This window comes from Sinohyriopsis cumingii, chromosome 6 (genome assembly GCF_028554795.1).
Source record: "Sinohyriopsis cumingii isolate HCF-2022 chromosome 6, ASM2855479v2, whole genome shotgun sequence".
Classification (NCBI taxonomy): Eukaryota; Metazoa; Mollusca; class Bivalvia; order Unionida; family Unionidae; genus Sinohyriopsis; species Sinohyriopsis cumingii.
The window spans coordinates 97,503,481-97,525,546 of record NC_142966.1 but is presented as its reverse complement, the minus strand read 5'-3'; the positions used below and the strand labels follow the sequence as shown (position 1 = coordinate 97,525,546).

At 35.1% G+C, this 22,066-nt stretch overlaps 1 protein-coding gene across 1 annotated transcript in view; it reads left to right on the top strand.

The window, feature by feature from the left end:
• LOC149797513 (uncharacterized) overlaps positions 1–11,362 on the top strand; it is a 51,228-nt gene extending 39,866 nt beyond the window's left edge. The window contains exons 7-12 of the mRNA XM_089962351.1: positions 5,810–5,893; positions 6,851–6,934; positions 7,607–7,808; positions 8,302–8,391; positions 8,693–8,794; positions 9,607–11,362. Of these exons, the coding sequence (XP_089818477.1) occupies positions 5,810–5,893; positions 6,851–6,934; positions 7,607–7,808; positions 8,302–8,391; positions 8,693–8,794; positions 9,607–9,933 (889 nt within the window). The 3' untranslated portion in view covers positions 9,934–11,362. The remainder of the gene's footprint in view (positions 1–5,809; positions 5,894–6,850; positions 6,935–7,606; positions 7,809–8,301; positions 8,392–8,692; positions 8,795–9,606) is intronic.
• The last annotated feature ends 10,704 nt before the right edge of the window (positions 11,363–22,066 follow it).

Genomic DNA, 22,066 nt, shown 5'->3' with positions numbered 1-22,066 from the left:
ACTTAACGTATTTGTATTGATTATAGGAAGGTGAATAGTGTGACAAAAACAGATTCATTACCATTACCAAGAATTGATGACAGTATTGATAAGGTTAGGAATGCCAAGTATGTCACCAAATTTGACCTTCTGAAAGCATTTTGGCAGATTCCACTAACGTAAAATGCACAGGCAATTTCGTGACTCGAGATTGACTTTACCTATATAAAGTAATGCCGTTTGGAATGAAAGGGTTGTCGAGTACATTTCAACGTCTCATGAATATGATTACCTCTGGTCTAGCCAACTGTGATGCTTAATTCGATGATGTCATCATTTACAACGACACATTTGGAAAGAACATTTAGCAGCAATTGGAAAATTCTTGACAGACTCACCAATGCATGTTTGACAACTAATTTGTCTGCAAATGAGTTATATCGTGCTAGTGTCACTTTTCTAGGACACATCGTGGGACATGGACAAGTTAAACCTATAGATGTCAAGGTCAAGGCTATCTCTGAAATTCCCGTCCCTGTTAACAAAAAGCAACTGATGCGATTTTTAGGTATGGCCGGATACTATCGAAAATTTTCATCCAATTTTTATATAATTGCTGAACCCCTAAACTAGCTGAGTAAGAAAAATAAGTTTCTTTGGACTGACAAATGTCAGAAAGCTTTTGACATGTTGAAAGCCATACTTAAAAGCGCGCCAGTTCTTACAGCTCCAAATTTAAGCCAATCTTTTAAACAGACTGTTGATGCAAGTGATGTTGGAGTTTGAGCAGTTTTGATTCAAGAAAATGAAAGTGGTATTGATAATCCAGTGTGCTTTTTTCAGCAAATTGCATAAGCACCAAGGAAATTATACAACAGTCGAAAAAGAATATTTGGCTTGGATATTGGCATTAAAACATTTTGAAGTTTACCTTCTGAAAGGATTCTTAAGTTTGAAGTTTGTGTTTAGTGACTACAACCCCCTTACTTTCATCTGCAAGATAAAAATAAAAATCAAAGACTACTACGCTAGAGTTTGTTATTACAGGAATATAATCTTGACATCAGGTACATCAAGGGAAAAGATAATGTAATAGCAGACGCACTTTCCCGTGTATAACAATGTATTAGTTCGTGTACACTGTGTAATTTATGTGAGTTCTTCTTAACCTCATGTATAATTAGGCTGTGGTATAAACAAAGCTCTATGTATAAATCTTTCTTTTTTATGGGGGAAGTGTTATGTATACTTGATTTACTTGTATTTGATTTAATATATATTTATTTCAATTTAATTGTTTGTCAGTTTTTATTTTTTATTTTTCATTACATGATATTGTAATGTATATTTATTCACTAGATATGACACTTTTTCAGAAAATAGTTTGACCTAGACTGTTAGATTATAAACACAAGGTGTTGACCTAAAGCATGACCTTGTTTCAAAATTTGTAGCAACCATGTTAACAATTTCTTCTTTTTTAAAATGATAGGTTGCTTTGGCGGTCATGATGGGACTTTGTCTGTTTTATTTCTTAGAGTAAAATGGTTGGTTTTCGTCAGGGTCACACTGGGTGTACGTGCCCTATAACAGGTATTTGCTTTCTATAAGCTTCAAGAAGATGACCATATGACCACTTGTTTACGTTTTAGAATGACCATATTACCACTGTTTTGGAGAGTTAATTTCAGTAGAAGTTGGGCTGTTTAACTATTAGTTTTATGTTGTGCTTTTTGGTGTTATTTCAAATTACTTGGTTGGAGTTATTTCAAATTACTTTGATTCAAAAGGATTATTTCTGTTACTTTTCTGGAAAATACGTGTGCTCATGTAATATTGTGGAACAAGAACATTTTTTTTATTATAAACATGTATTCAGCTATCAGAAACCGGAGTGATAATTCTAGTTTCTACAAGGAAATGTAGACTTCAACACTACAGATTGCAGCATACGTCATCGTCTTCCATCTTGGATTCTTCGTCGGGATTCGAACGTGAAATCAGTAGAATATTTTGTTATTAGGGCTACTAACATTGTATTCTTGGATTATTCTTCGATTATTTGTTGGATTTGATTCTATAAAACCGTAAGTTCATAATTTACATTTTTACACGTTCCAACTTTTAAGCTAGAAAAATGAGCAGACCAAAAATTACAGAGTGTAGAAGTTATTGGTTTTTCGTAGTTCATACAGTCTTGAAAGAGGTCATATGAAATTTCTTTGTTTTAGATACCAGTCCACAATATTTCAGATATAGCTCAGATACGACAAAACTTCAATGTAATCCTTAAAAAGTGACGAGACAATACATAATATTAAGTTCATAATTCTGTTGCTCTCTATCTCGCTTTCCAGTAAATTATATGGTTGAGATCCTTTGTGTGCACAAGGCTTCAGCTTAGTATCCATAGAAATGCAACCCATTGACTTCTGTCCAGAATATTTATGTCAGACATGTAGAGATCTTGTTTTCTGGTCACGCTCATGGTCTAAATCCGTAAGGCAAACTAGATTAGACAATTAATACAGGTACAGTGCGGCATGCGTCCTGCTTTATTAGCTTCGCACTGTCCGTATATATGTACAAGGGTCTATACATGCAGAGAATGAGATGAGCGCTATTCATATTTACGAAGTGGATGCTAAATAATCAATTCAAGTAAAAGATAATTGTAAGACTTGCTTATAAAGGTAAAATAACTGAGGCGTCGCCTGTAGGAACTATGAAGTGGACGTTACGAGTAAACCATGTACCCAAAAGTAATTGTACGTATCCGAATTTTGCGGAAGCTATGCAGAAATATAAATGAGTTTTCTGTAGTACAAGCCATGCCTGCATATAAAAAGAGACAAACGTCATTATTGATTCTTATGAATTGGATGATACAATATCCATTGCGAGACAATTTTACTTCAGAAAAAGGCCCTATGACGTCTGAAGAGGTAATATCAGTAATGTGTTATGTATATATCTATGAAAGTGGAATCAAAAGACAAAATAATTTAGGAACTTTTCCCGCTTGTATTCGGGCCTAGCAGAAATTGTATAGCAATATTAAAAGAGTTTTCTATATTGCACCTGATCTGCAATTATTAATACGGTTAAGCAATGGCAGCGGACAAAATCGCGCCCCATTCAGATATGTGTCACCGTCGCCACAGTGTGTGGAGACGGCAAAGTGATAACACTGAAACGTAAGAAACTTTATCGTCGACGATGTAATAAACAGAAACGTTGCAAATTTATAGACGGAGTATATTTCCCTTCGAAAACGAAACTCGAACTTGTTTTAAGGTAGAAAAGTTGCAAACTGGTTGCATGGATTTTGCGAAGCCTCTCTGTAGACAAAGTGCTACTTGACGCCAGTGAGAGAAGTAACTGTAAGTTAGAATGAGTTATCATGGAACCCAATTAATTATCTGCTCATATTCTAATTTATAAACTTTAGCTTTAACGAATAATGTGCTATTTGATGGAAAACATGGTTGGTTAAACCTGTCTGAACTAGAGCTACTAGAGTAATAATCAATTGCAACCATGTTTTCTAAAATACTGTTATCGACCTAGATATTTGCCTGACGCTAAGTTAACCTTGTCTACTATGAGACGTTATTGGACTCTATATACAAGATTAGTGGATACTAGCTGGAGTAAATTTCGACTGTAGGCTTCTTGGTATGTGTGTGCAGTAATTGCAAAAGTGGAACTATTTGGTACGGGTAATAACATAGTCCGCTGGTTCGTCTTGGACACCTGACCAGGTCAATTGTTCTTCTGACTCGTAACGGATCAATTTAGCATCGAATGTGATACCGTGTGGATAGGTTCTAGGTTGCGGCTTACTTTCCACAAGGACCCACATTTCACTTTTATGGTCGATTTCTGCTAGTTTCTTGTCCACAGCCTCGTTGTCATTCCAGTATCATCAAATATGATTAATATATCGAACTATGCAGATGTATAGTTGGCATGTGGATCTATTGACATAATATGATCGATGTCTAAGTATTATTGATATTTCGTTTATCAACAAATATGATGAGCATATGATGGTTTTCACTCATATAGTGATATTGTATTAGACGGATTGAGAAATCGAATGTATAATGTTATTTATGTTGTGGTGTCCCGTCGAGAGATAACGAGATGTATCTGATTCCAAAACTCCAATCCAGCGGTGAAGGAACAACCTCGCTTCTTTAGATCGCCCAGCCTGCTAAAATAATCCCTCTTGAGCATCCTTATCCCGCAGAATTGCTTGTCCAGAACCTTTGGCCCCTCACAAAATGAAAACCAAGCCCGTCCTTCGAACTAAGGTTACCTTCAACTTTAGTATCAGGGTTGCACAAAATCTGAGACATCAATGAATCCCTATGGAAAGCTGAAAAGCTACATTGACTGAGTCGTGGAAGACGATATTTTTCGGGGCATGAATGAATTAAAAGTTTCTGCACAAAACCAGCAAAAAGCTAGATAGACGCAGTAGCGGCGACATTCGTGGTATAATCGGCGTTTTTTTTTAATTCAGAACCAAGCAGATGTCATAAAAAATCTCTTATTAAATACCTACAATCATTATGACGGGAAAAGGGAATATTTCTGCTACCTTTTAATTATATTCAACCTTTAGGGTATATTCTCCGTTAACCTGTCACATTTATTATCGACTCTTTATTTTCCAAAAATTTATGCATACACAAATACTTTCATGATGTACTAGAAGTAGGGCGAATTGGTAACATCAATAGGCAAAACAGGGATATCTTTTCATCTGTATATTAGTATCTCTAGTCATAATTCTTTCAGTATATTAATATTCTTTTGCAGAAATATGGATAATCATTGTAAACAACTTTATGACTTCAACGTTAGGCGGGTGATGAACTGGCATCCTGTTTTACATACTAATCATATTTACTGATTTTATCACATACATACATAAATGCATGAATACATACTTATAAACGCGCACGACCTCTCCGGTTGCTTATTGCTTAGAGCGTCCGCCTCAGATTCAGGAGGTCGTGGGTTCGATCCCCTGCTGAGTCATTAACAAAGACTTACAAAAATGGTGCTCAGCATTAAGAGGTTAGTGTTTGGACTGGTCGGCCTGGTGTCAGGATAATGTAAATGGGTGGGGCATCATGCTATATGTCTGCGACATAAGGCCCCAGTCCTAGACATCACGATAAACTGCTACACTGTATACCTAGTAGTATGACTGGAATATTGTTAATCCTACGTTAAAAATTCCAAATCACAGAAACGCGCAAAGCAGCAAACATTGTTACATGTCCGCTCGAGCCTTAAAACGTAGAGGTCTGTTAGCAACACAATCTATATTCTGTGATAAAGACATACTTAGACCTCTTGTTGAAGAGCATATTAGACTGCATTCGTCCAAAAAAGCTCAGAAAAAAGTAGTCAGAGCGAGAACTGAGTTATTTCATTCCGGTAAGGACAAGGTTAATGAAAGTCCTTAATAGAAGAGTTATGGTACATATAATAATACGACCATAAGCCATCATGTCACCAAAATCATTATGCATGTGTTTGTCGCAAACCTGTGATTCTCATCTGTTTTATGCTAGTGAGGCCTGTTTTAAGTGAACTACCAAATACAGCTATGATAAATAGTTACGGAATTTATTATTGCTCACAAACAACGGTTAATCCAGTAACGTAGTATATACATGCAAACATGCATGCATACGAGCATACTTACATACATGCATGCATATTAATTCATGGAATTTCCAAATTACACTCTTTATTTGCTTTAAGTACACACTTGCTTATTCATATTTAATTCTACTTTTTAAATAAGCCATGACGAATTGAGCAAGCAATTAGACGAAAAAAAGAAGGAACTTACTATGCTGCGGAGTGAATGCAGTGAATTACGCAAAAGGTGATTATTAGTTTGTTGTTTTTTCCTCAAATCACAACATTACAAATGGTCACAATTCAGGAATCATCATGAATCAAAACATATTCTATTGCAATTAACCTCTTCAGTGAGGGCTCCCTCTGTGGCTTTTCGTCAATAATTGTTTTAAAGTCTGTGCCAAATGCCAAACCCTTTATTTTATATATATGTATGTATGTATGTATGTATGTATGTATGTATGTATGTATGCATGCATGCATGCATGCATGCATGCATGTATGTATGTATGTATGTATGTTCCACTATTTGTCTTACAGCTACTAAGATTACCTAAGCATATAAAGCTGATTCTACCTTATTTCTGGCTATTGAGAATGTTACATTAGATATCGCAACATTACTTATCACCTGCTCTTGCATTAGCTGTAGTTCTTTAGAAAATTAGGAATACTCCGAAATCTTTTGGATATCAATTGTCAGATAAGAACTGGTACTTGCGCTCGATAAAAGAATACTAAAGTCTGCACAGAAGATACGATACCTATTAAAAACTAGATCTTCGCTGTTATTTTGGATGTCAGAACAAAAAGGTGTGAATTTTGCAGTTCAAAAACAGTTAATTGTACAAAAATTCCACTTGTTTCTTTCGAATTCAACAATTTCCAATAAAACAACAAAACCTATACTTACTTTTAATATGATGTTTTCAGGTGTGTACTTAACAGAAGAAAAGCAAGTAGTTTCTTGTACTTAAATTGAAGTTTATTAGAAATGTAGATAAATGACATATTTGAAAGGATCTTGAGTAGCTTAGTGATTCCTGTTATCTACAACTACATTTATTGCTGCAATACATTTTTATCGGATTGAACAACTAACCAGCAAATTTGACAACTAACCAGCACATTTGCGTCTATTCTTTCTCTAATGTAAGATTACTTTATTTGAAATATTTAATTTCTTAAACGCTTCGTGCAGAAATGACGATCTCTCAAGGCAACAGAATGAAAGTCAGCAACAGGTAGATACACTGAAAAAAGAGTGCACTGAATTACGGACCAGGTAACGTCTGAGATTTTGATAACTATTATTGTTATTTCTGCAGCGTCTTACACTAACTACTATTAGCCCTCTAACACTGACAACAGCATGATACAACATCTATAAGTATCTATCTTGCTCTTATTCTACTTGTTATTGTTATTACATCTACTGCATTTACGTCTTCCCTTCATCTATAAGATGACTCGTCACTTCAACTCTCGCCATCTCTTGCATCTCCTTCGAGTACATTCAAATTAATATAATTGCTAATCCAATAACCGATACAAAAGTAAAAATGCAAAACCAACTGCAACAAAATAATAAGGCAACAAATAATTATGATAATAATAACACTAATATTTGTTTATAATATTAATATTTGTATTGCTCGCGTTGATACTGTTGTTTTAAATAGGATAATATCGTTACCATCTATTAATGCTACTAATACTCTTTACAAATATGTGCCTTTCACCACTAACCAGTTTAATGATTTACCACTATTACTTCCACCGCTGCTGCAAATAATTGTACTACACGTACCTCTAACACGCCCTCAACGCAAAGAACCGCATGCTACTCGCCACTACAACCACTATGTCCACAATGACATCAAAAGCTGTCCTCCAACTCTACGTTGTTATACAACCTATACAGCTTTGCATTCACATTGTATTGTATGTTGTATAGGCTGAGCAAAATGGCATCTATGCAATTGACAGAGGGAAATCCAAATATTGCCGACCTAAGCGACCAAAATCGCCCAGACAAGCTCGCAGAATATTTTTCGGAACTCTACGACAATGAATGGACCGATTGCTATCAGGTCTTAACTGATGATCTCCAAAGAACTGAGGAAGAATCCATAGAAATCCTATTACTTATTGTGCAGGTTGGTCCACAAGCAAATTCAAATGTTTCTCTCCATTTTCGTTGTTAGTGACGCAGTCATAATCAAATAAATGAGTATACCACTCTTAATTTAAGCACATTACCTATTGATACTATGCCAGGAATAATTGTTGAGAGCAAACGTTAGTGCACATCAGTTCGAGCATTGTGCTTACAAGAATCGTGCAATTTGGCATAAAATTAAAGCTGAAACGATATATTTATATCAATCTTAGCATGTATACAGTTATATAGTATATTAACAAAACATGTTATAGTTCAATTTTTGCAATAGTTTAACCAAAGATTGACATTCTATATCATTTGTTGAAAAACAGTCACTTAATTTATAGGTAATTATAGTTTTGCTAGCTTTAATATAGTGGCCTGCAAACATCAGTGTATGATGCACAGCAGTGTCAATGTCAATTTGTCTGCCATAGTTTATTATTTGTGACATCACTGTATACACTATAAGGGCTTTATTTTTTCAGACATCATACCATATCTGTCTTGAGACAAGTCAAAACGTCATGACAGCTGCCAAAGACATTCTTTTCGCTTTCGCAGGAAGATCCGATACGGTACGTTCGTAACCTACAAGTCGTTTTGTAACACAGAAAACAAAGATGACGAGTAAAAGTCCACGTTTCCAAATTTCATCATCTCTGCTATTGGAATAGTGCAACTTTTACAATTTGTCGTCCGACAACATGGACTCTCGTTGTCTCAATACATTTTGTTGTTTCAGAAATAGCAGTCTTCAAACGTATGAAACTTAATCTTAATTAAATAGGAAAGATGATGCATTTGAATCTATATTTGCCACCTTGGACCCTTCCTCTTGCAATTATGTAAGCATTCATTTATCCTACATCTTTTCAGGAAGCTGACAAGGCTCTTGATGCATTAATCCAGGAAACTCTTCATAACTTGAGATCTTTCCGAACCAAAAACTTCAAAGCTACACCGGCAAACATCGGAAAGGTACCAAACAATCATCATACCAAATTTTGCATTGCTCAAGAAGATTGTTTTCTTAATTTACGGCATATTTTTTTATTTAAGAAAGTAAACAAAAGATACGGCATGATATTGGAGGGATGACCAGGTAACATGTTGTTGTTTCTCTCTTTCCTCAAGTAATCCAATATCGGATTCTACTGAGTGTGTCAAATCAAAAGGTATTTTACCCTTATAAAAGAACTTTGTATACACTGATGTCAGTTGCAGGAGCATATGCGTCTTAGTTAGTACGGCGTTTTAATTCAATCGAATCAACTCGCATTCGTTATTATTTTGTTGTTCGTGTACGAAGCATTTTATTCTACTCGCTTGGCAAAATGTAAATTTCAAAGCAAAACAAAAACGTCAAAATGAAGTCAATCAACATTGTGAAATCCATTCGAATTACATTTAAGCTGCTACTATCAAAGAACATTCTGCGAAACACATATGAACATTTCTTGAATTGCACTGCATAGTGACTGAAATTGTACACCTGAATTATTTAAATATACTTCAGTGATAAGATCAACTATTTTTCAATAGTCGTAACAAACTTACAATTTGCATCTAGTTTTGCAACACATACGTTTGAAATCTCATGATCAAACAACCATTTTGTACAGGTAGCAATTATTCAAAATAATCCATCAACAACAGGTTAAATTATTTAGTAAGTTCAGTAGTCAGGATTACAATCGTAGACCTTTTACCATCATTGAATGATGCTTTCACTCAGACTAGGGCATACGTTCCGATTCATTGCAAGTTTTTTAATTTTCTTTTACCCTTAGCAAATAAAGGCAAAGCTGTTATCGACGATTTCTGAACCAATGGTTGATGCATGTAGCAGTTTTATCGAAAAATGTATCCAGATATGCTGGCTGATGTGCATTAAGGATCCACCGATGTACATTTTCTGCAACAAGGAAGCCGTTTTTGACCAAAATAAGTATGTGTCATATACTAAAGCGGGGCCCGAAGTTTCCTATGTTGTGTGGCCTGTACTGTATCTATACAGAAATGGCCCACTCATGCGAAAGGGTGTTGCTCAAGGGCAAAAAGGGAATATTAAAATCAATGCATCGAACCCTTTGTTCCTTGAGCTCGATCAACTGTAGAATTATCACCTTGACATTCAAGTTGCGAAGAAACGAGATAGCGACGAACAGGGCAAATAGACCATACTTTCAGAAGAGTTATCATCTAAAGATAATGTAGGTTCGACATCTAATTTATCACACATAACTGGATCCAAAGGTAATAGGGACGACTCTGCAATCAAACAAGCTACTGAGGCCGCGATTCAACAAACCACTCTAAATGTTGTTAACAGCATGAAAGAGCAGCCTACTCTTGAATGCAGCGTTATTGAAACCAGTAGTCAAGACGTTTATAACGAGCGTCAGGAAAACGATACGGCAATGAGTGATTTGGGATAAATGCAAATCAATATGGTCATAAATGATCTGGAAAACAAACAGAAAATAACTTAGACTTATTGAATGGATATTGAAAACAAATCGAAACATCGTAAGGTATTAGTATCACTGCTTTTCGCGACCTAAATAGGCCGAGAAAGAACAAATGAAAAACTTTGGTGGCACTATTGACACATTCAAAAAGGATGGAATATGTGGCAAATAATGAAAGGGGCACGTTCATTTATTAATACGAAAATGGTTGAGAAATATACAAAGGTCATCAGAGCAAGGACGGATTAACAATTGTTTTTTTTTTTTAATGGAAAGATAATACTGTATAATTTCTCCATTGTTATTGTTAAATTGTTAAATTTATCAGCAATGTAATTCCAAATAAATGCCAATAATGTGTAAAAACACATACGACTTAAAAGGCAGTCTATGTAATGTTGAACACTATCATGATATAACTTTACTGGATGTATGTATCAAAATACTTATAGAACTTTTGAACGAGAGACTGGACAACCACTGGTATTATTTTGTATTACACTCATTCAATACAACTTGCCGAAATTGAGATTTTATTTTCTGCATGCTGCTAATAAAGATTCATTTGATTCAGTTGGTAAATGCTCGTGTATGCAATATTTATCTAAATACCAGAAGGTCGGTCAACACTTGTACAACTGAACTAAGTGAATATTTTGAATGTAAGTATGGTGTTTCTCAAGTTTTATACTGAATCTAGTTTTATTTTATTTGTTTTTAATGATTGGATAATTGCGATAAATGAACATATATTTTGAATGAAGAATCTATTATCGTTATGTTATTTCCTATGCTAGGTGGCTTACCCAGAATATTTGATACAGGATTATAATTACAATGAGGAAATTAATACGTTATACTTTTTGTGTAAGAAATTATGTTTTGATGTTAAGATGAATAACATCAACAACCGCACAAATAATAATAATAATGATAATAATAATAATAGTAATAATAGTGATAATACATGTTGCTACTAGTTTTGTTTGTAGCTGTTATGTTTTAGTTGTTCTTGCTGCTATTCTTGTTTCTTCTCTGTTTAGCGAAAGTGGATTAAAACAATATAAACATGAAATTGCTTTAATCTTTTTGAACGGTCTAATTTCTATGTTGAAGGAACATGACAGTAAACATTTTTGGTGAATGAAGATTTTCTTAAAATTAGGGTTTGTCTTTATGCTAATTAGTTCTATGCTTAGTTGCTGTTTCAGTAAAATTGCAAAAGATAACTTAATTCGTCATAAAATTTGTAATAATTATGTTTAGTAATTACTATTCAAAGAATATTAGTAGTAGTTTTGTTTTATAGAGGTGAATTCAAATGATATATAACACAGAAGTGTTTCAGTGAAGATATTCTGGTTCGAACATGTTATAGGTATTGAGAAATTTTATTGTCGAGTATATTGTTGTGAAGCAAAAGCTGCTGATAACTGTAAATCGAGACATTCGAGTGTTAATTCCAGTCAAGGAAATGTTTAGAAAATTCGGTTGTTCGAAGATAAATTGCTTTTTATACTTGTATGATGTTCGTACTGAACCTTGTTTTGGTTTTGGCTTTAAATATAGTCATAGGAAAAGAAGTGAAAAACACTACACAATACTAAATGAACATTAAAAGCTAATCTAATCAACAATTATATTAGTAACCATATTTCTACTAGTTCTGAATGCATGTGACAGCTGTTTTATGTACATTAGTTACAATATTTAATGAATCAAATCGTGTTGCCATTTGCTACTTATTCCAAATAACAAATATTGTCACGTTATAAGTAAGGAACAATAGCCAGATTGCAGCATGTATATGCTAGACCCTGAGGCCAATTATTCGCTTCATAAATGTTGCTAGTGTAACCCGACATCAAAGACGGAGAGGAAGTCAGTTGTATATAATATGGCCATATGAGCTTGTTACTGGCACCTTATTAGGCTGAATGCGATTCACAGGTAAGTTGCAGGAATTACTGGTGTTGGCACAAAGGAAATCATGTGGGGTTAGTAAATCCACCCTTGACAGACTGCCGGGGGGGGGGGGGGGGTCAACGTCTGCTAATTATGTAGACCATTGGTGATTCGACATCCACTCGGAATTGATTAAGGTACGGCCACTATTGGAATCGCAAGTTTACATCTAGTGTTTTGAAATCAAACGTCAGTAGACGCTAAACCATCTTGCTGGAATAACATAAAGAAGTTCTAAGCTACTCCGACGTCATTCGAAATTGGCGGAACACATTGTTATTTTAGGAATTACAAAGGAGCTTCGGAAAGGAAGCTTTTAGGGACCGGAGGAACTATAGGAGACAGAGAAGGGACATACCCTGGTATTGTTGGTCCCGAGTCTCTTGGAGACAAGGCATTGAGAGAACGGAAGTGGAGGAAGTGAAGGGTGAAGGACGTGGTTGGTGGACTGAAGATGTACTGGGTACCAGTCATGAAATACTACAGATCATGAGATGAGTAGAAACACAGGACAGGAGGAAAATCTATCACACTAAGTCAGATGATGAAACAGGCCGTCAGTTGGTCTAGTGAAAGACGAGTGATAGAGCTTTGAATATTGAATTTCATTTGAGGAAGGATTATCTGTAATCGAATGGCATTAAATTTGTTGTTTATTTGAATTTCACCTTTTGTGTTTTCAGTAATTTAACTGTCGGCATCGCCGACTGGGGGCTCGGAGCTTTGCATCTCTATCATTACTTCAATTTCTAACAAAAACGAGTAGGGTGGGTCTTCTGTAATAATTTAAGATAATACTGGGAGCACCCCACCCCAGCCAAAGGTAGTCAACGAGAACCCATTACAAAAATAATCAAAGCAAAATGACATTTGGCGTTGGAGATTCTGTTTGAGATACATATAATTACGGGGCAGCTGACATTAAACAACTACCTTGTAGTACGATTTAGCTCCTGTATTGCAATCTCTAGATATTAATAATGTGAAAGTTTTTATTGTACAGCTCAAACAGAGAATAATAAATTTCAATTTCAAGGATTGGCAAAAAGAATTATGTCATGGAATTATTTTATTTCTGGGAAGATTGTTAGAATTACAAACCTTTATAATAATTAGAATACCAAATTGTCTAACTTATGTTGGGAATCTCAAAATAAGAATTGACTCCTTATTTAGTTTTTAAGATGCGAAATGCGGCTGACTTAAATATGCGTTTATAATCCTTTTCCAACTGAATTTATTAAAAACGACATACAACAATATAAATAATGACAGTAATAGGTATAAATATGAGGAAGAGAGATTATACAATCACGCGAGGCGTATGCTAATATCTTCACAAATTACACAAATTTAGTTCTAGCTAGAGAAAAGCAGGAAAAAGAAACACTGATGGCAACGCAAACGTTTACTACCAGTTTCAGTGCTAAAACCTATATTGTATGGCAAGCAGAGACTCTCTTAGGCAATCTGGAATACATTGCGTAACTTAAATGTTTGGGGAGCATAAGTAATATAGCAATACATATGTTCAGTGTTCCTTTGCATCTTGATTCGTTTTACCTTGATATCAAAGAAAATAAAGATGCCGATCAAGCTCTTCTTCTAACTATAATCATAAGGGCATTAAATTCGTCCATAAACTTTACAACAGATGAAGCATTTGGTATTTAGACTTGTCACATTTTGTGTATAAAACTGAACAAAGAACAATCGTTATAAAATAAATCGTTTTCAATCCCACTACCTGTGCTGTCATTAAGGTGTGCATTACATTCCAAGAGTAATAAGCGTCCTAATATTCGAACTACTGATGTACAGCTACTACCAGCTTGAAACACTTGAAGATGCACGATGAACTATGTGCCTTGTTCAGTTCACAACTTGATTGTGTCACCCAAAAGCATTACACTTTAGCTAGGTAACGTATCACATTCTTGTCTCTTTGCTCAATCTATTTTTCATGTATTTCTAGTAGCCATGCTCAGAATTATGATACGTATTATGAAGAATAAGAATATGTACTTCCTCACCCCATGATTTGAAATCATGTAATCGCGTGCAATTATACAGTAAAGACCAAACAACATTTTATAAAGTATGCAATAAATATTACGTTTTAGCTGACTATAATAAACATAGTCTGGCATTTCCCACCGCATGCTAGAAGCAACAGATGTGCAGTTGACTGGAGTTACAAATCCGATCGTAACAGTCCCTCTACTAATATCGGACTAACATGCATAAATCCAAACGTCTCTTGTGATGTAAATGAGGTAAGAGGTACATATTCTACCTGGAAAGTGAACTAACAAAACATATACGCAAAATTCTACTTATTGTAACCACAAGAACAGCTTTCAAAAAGTGTGATGACCAAAGGAGAATGTCTGCAGAGGCCAAACGTACAATGAGATGTCTTTCAAAATAGGCGGCGGATTCAGCACCAGCAGGTTCCGGGTTCTATACCGAATCCGTGCGGTAACGGATAGTGTGTTTTGACCTAAAGTAATGTGATATCCTCTAATGGCAAAAGCATGATATAACGTTTAAAACACGAACTAAAAATAGGTCCCAACATTTATCAAAATTTTAATTTTTTATCGCCTGATTTTTCAAAGCAGTGGTTGAATGCATACGAGTTTTTTTAAATTTCATTTTGTTGCAAGTGAAACAGCCATTATTTTACATGCTTTATGTTTCTTTAGATGATCATAAGCGATTCATCACTCCTAATATAACACTGATCATAACAGAAAATGTTCAACACAAAGACAAAGACGGTGTCAAAATGGATTTTTATGTATACCAGCACACAATAGAAGGTAACACTTGTGTGTGTGTGTGTGTGTGTGTGAGAGAGAGAGAGAGAGAGAGAGAGAGAGAGAGAGAGAGTTTGGTAATGATGTGTGAATACCAGCAACATATATACATTTTGTTTGATTACTTATAGCCAATTAACGTTTCTTATTATTTCTTATTATTTGTATAGCATCTGGAGCATACATTAGGTAATGTTGATTTCTGTGTGTGTATTTTCATGTGTTTTATACAAATGAGAGTGTGTTTATGTTCTTGACCCGAAAAAACTAATTTCATGTTTGTGTGACCTTATCAAATTTAACGCTTCCAAAGTTTTAGTTTCGTTAAATAAAGAACATTCATATATGGAAAATTTAGATTCTTTGAATTAGGATCTGGTGACTGCCACCTTGCTTTGAAGATCTTGGGGGTAAACTTTGTCTTATGTGACTGTCATCAACTCGTAAATAAGAGAACTTCAGCATGGATTCGTTGAACTATATCAAATTACACATGCTGATGACCTGGGTGGAAGGCTTATTCAGCATGTAGGTACGATATCCTCATCAACAGCAACAATAACAAGGTTGAGACCAATATGGAATTATACCAGCATTGCTTTTGAATCCAAAATAAGACTGATGCGCTCGAGTGTCATATCCATCTTTCTGTATGCTTGTGAAACATGGACGCTCACATCAGATCTACAAAGAAGGATTCAAACATTCGAAATGAGATAATACCGCAAGAACGTGGGCATCTCATACATTGATCATGTAACCAACGAATAAATCAACAACAGGATCTAATGAGCCATCGAATCCTATGAACACGTCTTGACTACTGTAAAAAGGGCAAACTGAAGTAGTACATTCATGCCTCAAGATCATCTGGACTAGCAAAAAGAATCATGCAAGGCACAGTGAGAGGGTGCAGAAGAAGAGGCAGACATAAAACGTGGTGGGAAGAGAACATTAAGGAGTGGACAGGCATGAAATTTGGAGATTCCCAAAAGGCAGTAAGGAACAGGAAAAGATGGAGAGAATTGGTTGTAAAGTCAAGTGTAGTGCCCCAACGACCTTTTGGGTTAAGGGACTTATGACGATGATGATGATGATGATGATGATGATGGTGGTGGTGGTGATGATGAGGTACGATATACTGATTTTGCTCTATTTTCTAGAATCTGTCTTTATACATATTTATATCATTTTCATCTGTTCATACAGTAGAAATATTTGTGTACTTTGTAGACCGTTGTCACTGTAATTCATACTGCCTCACTCGAAAATATATTAATATGAACAGAAGACATTATTTCTCATTAAAATTGGTTTACAAAATCCATTACAAAAAATTAAAAATCCACTGCTTTGAAAAATGTTTCAACTAATAGCCTTGGAAATCTGTTAAAGGTCAACGGAACCATTGTTAGATCTAGTTGGTTCAAATGAGACTAGATGGATATATGTTACAAAATAACATTTCGTTCCAACAGCAAAATGTTTTTTTTCATGTTACAATTAAAGTACATTCCAAATTACACTCTAAACTTCGCTTGATTCATCTTCCTATAGATTTACTTTCCTTCCGTCAAGCACTGGTGTCAAAAAACGACAAAACACGCATGGTTTTGGGGTCATTTTACTATCACCTTTTGCTTAATAAAACAAATGCCCTCAAGTATCGTGTTGTCGGCAGTTACACCAGGACCCGATGACATATTGTACCTTAAGCACTGATCATTTATTTTCAACGACCGACACCTATTCTTACTCGAAATGCTCTTACAGACACACACACACACACACACACACACACACTAAACCGTTCCAAACCAAAAGGTCGCGCTCGCATCAACACTGCACAGAAACCGGTCCCCTCCAAGGTGGATGAGTATGTCTCCGCCCTGTACCAGGCTCTCCAGAACCTGCCAGACAAAGAGTCCATCTACAGCACAGCCAAGTTTACGTTTGGCAAGAAAAAAACGGTCCAGTCAGGACTGGGTCGATTCTAGGATGGAACCAGTAATCGAAGCCTTCATAGCTTACAAAATATACCCCAATGAATCGACGCAATGAAAATACCAGAAGCACCACCCAATGCATCCCTAGACAGTGTGCGAACGAGTACAGGCAGATGGGAGCAGATATGTGAAGGACTCCAGCACAGTGCCGAATATGGAACCATCAAAGACATGTACAGTGGCATCAAGAAGACCCCAGGCCCTACAGCGACAGGACTCGCTCCACTGAAATCTCCGACGGGAGAGAAGATGGCCAGATGGATGGAGCACTACTCAGAGCTGTTCTCCCGAGAAACGTCAGTCACCGATGCGGCCTTAGCAGAATACAGAAACTGCCCACCATAAAGGAGCTTGATCAAGTGCCCACCTTAAAGGAGCTCAGAAAAACCATCGACTACCTCCCAAAGAACAAAGCACCAGGTAGCGACAGCATCCTGCCAAAATCTATCAAACGTGGGAAACCAACATTTGCTTCAGCCACTGTATGAGCTACTCAGCCTCTGGTGAGAGGAAGGAGCAGTTGAACAAGACATGCCTCACTCCACCATTGTGATCCTTAACAAAAACAAGGGCGACCGCAGTGACTGTAACAATTACAGATGGATTTCGCTCAGAGCTTCTTTCATTATTGTTAAGATGCCCAGAAAGTTCTGCTCAAAAATAAAACGTATTTTATAACAAAGACAGACACTTCGTGTCGGAAGCATAACTTATATTTACTGAAGATTTGCCTTTTCAAACTCGAACAGAGTGTTTTACAACCTTATGGAACTAAAATAATTGGCCTCTCGAGAAAATTTCATATTGGTTCGACAATATGGCAAATGTGACTCTTCCACTAATATAATTAGAATAGGGGTAACATTTCACTCAGTGTGCTAAATCTAGAGCAGCAAAACATTTGTAGGGAAGAAAACAAAACCTTTTTTAATATTTTGGAACACACTTTTTGCCAACGTTTGTCAAGGGACATTGGGTCATTGACTGTATTAGATCTAAGGTGGGAATAATAAACATAGTAAAAATGTAAAAAACTGAAAACCAAATCTGCACCACTTGACATTGCTTACTTTTGCAATTTAACTTTTTTCTGCGAACGTGTATCTAGCGACAGTTGGAAGCCGTGTATTAAGACAATTACAATAGGACGACCAAAATGAAAACAGCATTACAAACTTTAACCTTACATGGCTCTATACAACATTATAGTCAACATTACCTATTTCAACACAACCACTTTCACTGGTCAGTAAGTGTGGGTGATGATAACTCAAAACTGAATTATAATAGTATATTGTGTTTCATTCCTACTCTTTTCATTTGATAGTAAGTGTTGGTGCTAGTGACTGGAAATAGCTCAAAAATTTTAATTCTCTACACTTATCTTTCACAATTAGCATAAGCAATCTTAATCTCGAAACTTATGTTCCATATAATTGGTTTATGTGTTGTAATTTTTAACAAAGTAATTTGTAAATAAATCACTTTAAAAATTCTTTTTATAATTTCTACATTTTTCAGAATTTCATTTTACTCCCCAGCAAATTCCGTAATAGCTTGAGTTTCGGAACCGTAGTACTCATTTTAATCATTGGAAATATTTTACATATATTTTAGAATTTTTTCAGTGTCTGCTAAAGTCTGGTACAGTTTTGAAATTATGATACTACTTTCAGTCAAGATCCAATCTTTTTCACGTTTTATCGGGTTTTTTCAGTCTCTGATCAAGTTCGGTACAATTTCGGAAGTTTAGCGCTATTATAAGTCTTTGCCATCTTTGCCTTTTCATTGTTCTGGGTACTTTCCAGTCTCTGATAAAGACCGCAGCAGTTTAAAAATATTAGTACTACTTTTAGTCACGTCCATTATAGTGTCGTATCAGCTGGTTTCCTTGTTTGCAGCTTTTTATAACATCAATAAAAATACAACTTAGCTGACATGTAGTTGTGTGTATCGCTTTATATATTGTTATGATTATATGGCTTTAAATTAAGTAACAGAAAAGAGCGAAAACCAAAAATGTTTGTAAATTCAATAAATAATTGATTTCTCTCAAACACATATCGATATTAAAAAAGAACTTACAGTAGTGTGAATTAAATCCAAACAGGTCTTACAAGTTTTATCGTACGTTCAAACGTATAGATTTGCAAACAAACTCCACTTGTGATCGGAATGAATTCCAATTCTCAGTGTGTTTATGTAACATTAATCTGAAATGTGACGGTACGTGAACATTCTTGATGTATCACAATATCATCCGAAATGTCCTTCAAGGAATTCACAACAACTCCAAAATAGTGATACAGTATTAATGTTGAGCACTTTGTAATTTCAGTGAATAATATTGAAGAAAAAAAATTATCAAATTAAAACTTAACAAAAACAATAAGGAATATTCAAGTTTGGATGTTAAGTTAGAAATTAGCAATTATAATATAACCAACCTTATTATGAAAACCCAAAAATACAAAAATAATTTCAGAGTCAACAGATAATTTGTAGAACGTATACGCAGTAAAAATACATACATACATACATACATACATACATACACACGCTACAAATTAAATATAGATAGCAATATATCCAGTTGGTCAATGCATACGGCGAGTTGATGGTGGAATCTCGGCTGTTGCATAGTAGATGACTGGGCGTTGTTCATTGCACAATGGTTGATGATAGTATATGTGGGGTAATGGTCGTTTGAAACATTTTCTTCGTTGTATTCTGTATCGTGTTGGATAGTAAATTACCTGGCTATTGCTCGCCACACACGGTGTGTTGATGTTATAATGTAGGATGTTGGTATAATCGCTGTATGTATTTTTAGGGTGGTTTGTTTTTTTTTATTTTTAATTTCTGCTGCAACGTACCACGATACTTTCTTACTGTAATCAAGAAATGTCCGGAAATTCATGAGTAAACTCGTTATGACATTAATGACATTAAATGCGAGTTTCGAAAAATAAAACAAAATAATAAACAAAAACTATTCGTGTTATGTAATGTTTGTCACAACTATATTAACAAAATTACAAGTAAAATTATTTGTATATACACCTTTCCTCACATTTTAAATGTGTCGCCCATACATTTATTGAGAGAAACAGGATGGTTTGAAAGGTAGTTGGACCAACTTTTTCTTTTGGAAACATTATTCATTATGGGCAACACACCATACGTAAGGTTTTCTCGTTTGTTGAGCCTGTGTGTTTAATATTTACTAACCATCTCTGACAAATATATTGCATGTTTTTGCATCCCACTCAAAGTTTCCCTGTCTATTATAGCAACAGCGTATGAAATAAATTGGAAGCTTCTGTGTCAATACGTAGTAGCTTAACAACGGACCATGTAATGACCGTACAGGGTCTTTCACAACGTGTCGATGGTGGTAAAGCTAATTTGTCCAGCCTAGATATTTCCAGCTTTTTTAAAATAAGGAAATGCATATATAATATAGAGTTATCGTGTTTTAAAACGCAGAGATATATTGTTCCAGCTATTTGATAGCTGGGAATAAAAAATATATACCCAAGACCCTGCACTAGAAAATTAAGATTTCTCTCTCTCTCTCTCTCTCTCTCTCTCTCTCTCTCTCTCTCTCTCTCTCTCATATATATATATATATATATATATATATATATATATATATATATATATATATATATATATATATATATATATATATATAATGAGAAAGAAAGAATGTGATGATGATGATGATGATGATGATGATGATGATGATGATTTGTACATCTTTTATGGTTATTTTTAATATGATAAAGATATGCGCGACAGTGAAAACTTCAAACAAGATATCTTTTTCACATGATAACTCTTATCCCTGATAAGTTCCGACGGAGTAACCTCAGCTTCTAGAGATGTAGAATACACTTTTCTGAATAGTTTCGTATTTTGGCCCAAACACCTCCACCTCTTCCATGCCAATTGTTTAATGTAGAGGGCTTGATCATAAAAAGAATGAGCATTGAGCTTATAAATTAATACAGATACAAAATTTGGTTAACATTTTTTTGAATTTAACTTGAAAAGTAATTAGTTTTACTGTCTTACAGTTAGACTAGCACAGATCAAATGAGTAATTTAGGCTATGTCAATAACTCAAAATAGATTTGATTGAGTGGTATTGAAACAGATACCAGTTTATTCAACCTGTAGCATTGATTACGCGTATATTATTTGTTTGAGCTGCCATGCTAGAAGAAATTATTCAAATTACCCATTGACTGTAGACAATAAACTCTATAAAGATGGGTTGGGGTAGTGTCGATTTTGTATAAAAGCTGTCAGTTTTATCTAGTATGACTCTGAATATATTAAGTAAACTCTTACAAGCAATGCTTTCCGCAACAACATAAAAAAATCATTGATTAGTTTCTAGTTGTATATGTAACGATGAACTATTCTCCTTTTTCTGCAATATGATATCAGACGATGAAAATTTGACGAAAGATCTGTCTAGTGAAATCCTATTGCCCTCGTCAATTTTACAAGAAAGAATTGTTATGTAGAAGACATAGAAACAAATGGTACCTTGATACTGCATGTATTTAGACCATTGACTCAGCGACTTGAGAGATAACTCTTACATCCTTGAGAGAGATCAAACTTGTGCATCTTTTTCTAAGAGTTCTTGCTCGTGAAAATCATTGAGGCATGAATTTTTACTATTCAGTGTGATAGGCAGATGCGTACAAGGATAAAACAAAGTCACATTGCACTCGGCTGGCCGTGCTGATATATAACCATCCAAGTGAGTTCCGTATTTGATGTGCGCTAAATGTCAATTCGTTTGCGACAAGAACACAACTTATACACAGTCCCGATAAATTGACACACCTCACACTAAAACACTGATTTCTTAGCTTACGCGTGTCCCCTTTACGTAACAGGTTATGTTCATTGTCTTGAATCCGTTGGATACAATCTACGTGTCCTTACTTCAGCTTGGAACAATTT